This window comes from Podarcis bocagei, assembly GCF_964188305.1.
Source record: "Podarcis bocagei genome assembly, chromosome: Z".
In the NCBI taxonomy this organism is placed as follows: Eukaryota; Metazoa; Chordata; class Lepidosauria; order Squamata; family Lacertidae; genus Podarcis; species Podarcis bocagei.
This window is the reverse complement of record NC_138140.1, coordinates 51,820,413-51,825,105: the sequence shown is the minus strand read 5'-3', so window position 1 is coordinate 51,825,105 and position 4,693 is coordinate 51,820,413. Positions and strand designations below refer to the sequence as shown.

General features: G+C 52.0%; 1 protein-coding gene across 1 annotated transcript; it reads left to right on the top strand.

The window, feature by feature from the left end:
• The first annotated feature begins 869 nt into the window (after positions 1-869).
• Positions 870-3,905, top strand: RAP2C (RAP2C, member of RAS oncogene family). The gene is made up of 2 exons (XM_081180559.1): positions 870-1,494; positions 3,586-3,905. Exons 1-2 carry the CDS (start codon positions 1,222-1,224, stop codon positions 3,862-3,864), a joined length of 552 nt encoding a protein of 183 aa, XP_081036685.1. The 5' UTR covers positions 870-1,221; the 3' UTR covers positions 3,865-3,905.
• The last annotated feature ends 788 nt before the right edge of the window (positions 3,906-4,693 follow it).

Genomic DNA, 4,693 nt, shown 5'->3' with positions numbered 1-4,693 from the left:
CGGGGTCTTCCGTGTCTCGCGGCGGAAGTCCGCCCGGGGGCGCCGGGCGAGAATCTGACCTTCCAAAAAGGTCTCTATGATCGACGAGCTCCTCCCCCGCCCGCGTTGCCGTGGAAACCTCAGCGCCTGAGAGCGGAAGTGGCGACACCGACATGGTCTGGACTGGAGGCACCTCCCTCGCCAGACCCGCGATCCGCTGAGGAAGTTTTTTCTGAACGGCCTAGCCGGAAATGACGTCGTTGTCGGCGCCCGCCTGCCTCCGGAGACAGAACCAGAAACATCAATGAGCCGCATGGTGAAGGCGGGTGGACAGAGCGGCGGAAGTGCGTTTCGCACGCCGGAAGCGAGGCCTCGCTCTTCCTGCGCCGGCGCAGATGTCGCTAATAGCGCATGCGCCCTGGTGCCGTAACCGTTTCCTTTTCCCTCCGCCCGCCCGGTGTCGCGGCATCGACTGTCCCTTCCGCTCCCTCCCGGAAGCCGTGTGAGCGGTACTGCTGCGTAAGCCTTCCGGGCAGGCGGGCGGTTCCCCACCCCTGAGCAGAGCGCGGCGGCCGGCCATGGCTCAGTGAGGCGGCGGCGGCGGCGGCCGGGGCTTGGCGCAGGTGAGGGGGCGTCGAGGGGCCGGGCTGGAAGGCTTGGCGGGCCGGCGAGGGCATCTCTGAGCCGCCCCTCGCGGACTCTTTTCTCTGCTCCTCCCCGTAGGCAGGACGGAGCAGGCGGCGGACGCAGGAGCAGCAGCCGCCGCCGGCGCCTCACGGGCGCGCGCACCCCGCGATCCCGCGCGGCCTTGAGCCCCCTCGCCCCGCCCCTCCCCCCAGGGCAGAAGCCCCTTGCGAGGGACCCGATCTCAGGCGCAGGCTTCCCTCTTCCTCCTCTTCTCTCTCAGGAAAGCCAAGCCCACCTTCTCCTTCGCGCGCCTCGGCTTCAACCCTGCCCCCCCCCCATAAAATTCCTCCCCTGGGCAAAGGCAGCTGCGAGCCCCCCTGGAAAAGGTGGGGGAGAAGCCACCGGGGCGTCCAGCCCTATGAGGATTCCCCCCGCGGCTTCCCTTCTCCCCGCGGCTTTCCCCGATTCCTCTCGGGGGGCGTGCCGGCCCCCTGACTCGGCATTCCTCTGCCCCAGCTGCTCCTCCTCGTCCTCCTCTGCGCCCACCTGCCCGCCAGCTGCTCCCCGGCTCGCGGCCCCCCTGTTTTATGCTGTGCAAGGGGATCGCCAGCGCCCATGAGGGAGTACAAAGTCGTGGTTTTAGGGAGTGGGGGGGTGGGCAAGTCGGCTTTGACCGTGCAGTTTGTCACCGGGACGTTCATTGAGAAGTACGACCCCACCATCGAAGACTTCTACCGCAAGGAGATTGAAGTGGACTGCTCCCCATCAGTACTTGAAATCTTGGATACCGCAGGGACGGAACAGTTTGCTTCCATGCGTGATCTCTACATTAAAAATGGCCAAGGCTTCATCCTAGTTTACAGTTTGGTGAACCAACAATCTTTCCAGGTAAGAAATACTGTTTCATCTATGCTTCCTGCCCCCTCCCCCAGGACTTTTTGTGCGTTTCCCCTCTCCCCAAAAATCTCAAGCAACTGAAAACATATTTCTCTGTTAGGAGTGCAACTAGACTTTAAGAAGCTGTTATCCACAATCACAGTTTGGCAGCACTGTGGTTTTTTGTTGTTGTTGTTTAGATGTTTAGTCGTGTCCGACTCTTCGTGACCCCATGGACCAGAGCACGCCAGGCACTCCTGTCTTCCACTGCCTCCCACAGTTTGGTCAAACTCATGCTGGTCGCTTCGAGAACACTATCCAACTATCTCGTCCTCTGTCATCCCCTTCTCCTTGTGCCCTCCATCTTTCCTAACATCAGGGTCTTTTCCAGGAAGTCTTCTCTTCTCATGAGGTGGCCACAGTATTGGAGCCTCAGCTTCACGATCTGTCCTTCCAGTGAGCACTCAGGGCTGATTTCCTTCAGAATGGATAGGTCTGATCTTCTTGCAGTCCATGGGATTCTCAAGAGTCTCCTCCAGCACTGTAATTCAAAAGCATCCATTCTTCGACGATCAGCCTTCTTTATGGTCCAGCTCTCACTTCCATGCATCACTACTGGGAAAACCATAGCTGTGGTTTTAGCTAAAAACACCAAACTGTGTTTTTAGCTGAACATTATTTACCAAAACATATACAAAAGTTTTTGAATATCTATTCATATAACTTGTTTTCTTAACAATCTGACCACACTTTGTTACAGAAGACAGTTTGGGTCAGAAGGAATGACTGCAGATACTGATTGCTAAAAGCTATTGACATGTTGTGAGTTGTGTCAGGATATGTCAGGGGCTTTGTTGCTGAGTTTTTAAAGAGTGAAAATAGTTTTTGTATTGGTGGTGGCTTAGGTAACGTAGCAGTCTTCAAATATGCTCAGTTCACAACCATAAAACAATTTGGTCTTTGCCAGTTAGCTCTTAACTGCTTGAGTTGCCAATAATAATTTTTTTTTTTGGGGGGGGGGAGTCTGAGCATGCTATTGAAACCTTCATGTCTGAAGTCCAAGCATGCAGAGCTGCAATTGGGCATCTTAATAGTGATTCCTGTAACCTGGAGTGGGAAGGAATGCATGGGAAGGATTAGAAGCTGGCCCTCCCTAAGAGCTGTGCAAAGACTCCTTACTGGCACCAGCTAACTTGCTGAGTTGGGTGGACTCCAGCTTCTTGGCAGACTCTATTACACCCACGCAGAGAGTGGAGTATATCCGTGGTGGATGCATAGCTAGATAAATGCTTATCTTGATTCCAGGCTTCTTTCCTTGGCATTTCTTTTCTATTGCACTTGGCTGCCTCTCTTCTCTGCTCATGATATCTTGCATGTTCTAGCAGAAAGACAACTTAATAACCCCTCAAGACCTCAAGCCTCTATTGAATCCTCAAGTGGGGCAGTGGGACCCGCTTGCACTGGGTGTGTGTGTCTTTTTTTAGCACTCCTAATCAAAAGGAAGTAGGCGTGAGTCTTTCCATGCAATTGCATTAATAATTGTAGCTTTCAATACTTAATTTCTGTACCTTAGAAGTGTGCAAGATCCCACAGATCCCGAGTGACTTATTTATAGTCACACTCTCCCCATGCTCCAGTGGAGGCTTGCAAAACAACTTGTGGACACCCTCCCCACATGGGTTGCCAGGTGTCGTGACAGACCCCTTGTTCTTACAGACCCAGAGACTTGGAAGGCTTGTCAAGCCTCTGACATGCCGCCATCTGCCTATCTGTCTTTTTTGTTCTCATGTGTCTCTTGTACCTGTGTTGTACAGTTTTTGACAAGGACCTTTCTTCATACAAAAATATATACAAATGGGTTTTTTAAAAGCAAAATAACATACTTGAAGGCATAGCACAAATCCCTTCCCTGAACCTGCCATTCCCACAGGGATATTTCTGCCCCCTAAATGAAAACTGTCACTTCATGCCCTCTCAGTGGAGGCAGATCTGCTTTCTGGCATGTAGGCTAAATTGCTTAACATTTGGTCACAGTTGCACTGGTTTGCTGTCTGAGCACTGCTGCAGCCATGAGGGTTTCAATGGCTTTCTTTTCTTCTTCAGGACATCAAGCCAATGAGGGACCAAATTGTCCGTGTAAAGAGATACGAGAAGGTTCCTCTCATCCTGGTGGGGAATAAAGTGGATCTGGAGTCGGAAAGGGAGGTTTTGTCGGCAGAAGGTCGTGCTCTGGCCCAGGAGTGGGGCTGCCCATTCATGGAGACATCTGCCAAGAGCAAGACCATGGTGGATGAACTCTTTGCAGAGATCGTGAGGCAAATGAACTATGCATCCCTGCCTGAAAAGCAAGACCAGTGTTGTACAACTTGTATTGTCCAGTGAAAAAGAGAAAGCAGAATCTCAATCATGGCCATACCAAGCAGGTTGGTGGAATCTCCATGGATAGCAGAATACCACTCAAGGGTAGGAGGGAGCTGTTAGGCTCAAGGTGGACTACAGTGTCTTCTATTATTATTATTATTGTTATTATTATTAAACAAACTGGGCAGTAGCATTGTTTTTGCAGCAACCCTGTGATTGAGAAGTGAGGAGTGGCAGCGCATTTGACAGTGTAGGGAGCTTGTCCTATGCTGTCCAGTCAAATTTGTTCCTGGGCCAGGATTCAGACTTGTGCTTCCCAAGAAAGCACTTGACTCCACTGGGTCTCTCAGAAACGCACTTTGTTCAGTTTCTTGCCAGCCTACATTGCCATGGCAGGTGGCTTCTGCTGGACATCTGACCAATGTCTTGTGGTTTGCTGTCGCCCTGAATTTTTTGCTCTGGCAATGAGTTTGACTAGCTTTCCTTTGGAGATCCCTGCTATTGTTCTCAGTTGCCTTACATTGCATCAGGCTGTTGGTTCACCTAGCCCAGCGTGGTCTATAGCAATTGCTGATGGCTCCCCGTAGTCTTGCACAGAGACTGGCCTTTCAAAAGCCTTTTAGCCAGAGTAGCAAAGGGTTGAAGCTGCTGCCCTCTGTTTGCAGTACTTGCATTCTGCCCCTCTCAAGTTTGCCCAGAAAATAATTGCTAACTTGCCCCAGTTGAATGAGGATCATGTGAATGCACAGCAGCACCTCAGTTAACTTGCCTTGAAGCATACACCTGCCTTTCGGTGGAGAGCCACTGGTTAGGCCCTAAAGTGCTTGCATTGGGTACCAGCAGAGTGGAC

Coding starts and splice junctions, on each gene's coding strand:
- RAP2C (XM_081180559.1), top strand. CDS start 1,222: ATGAGGGAGTACAAAGTCGTGGTTTTAGGGAGTGGGGGGGTGGGCAAG. Junction 1,495..3,585: donor TGAACCAACAATCTTTCCAG/GTAAGAAATACT, acceptor TTTCTTCTTCAG/GACATCAAGCCAATGAGGGA.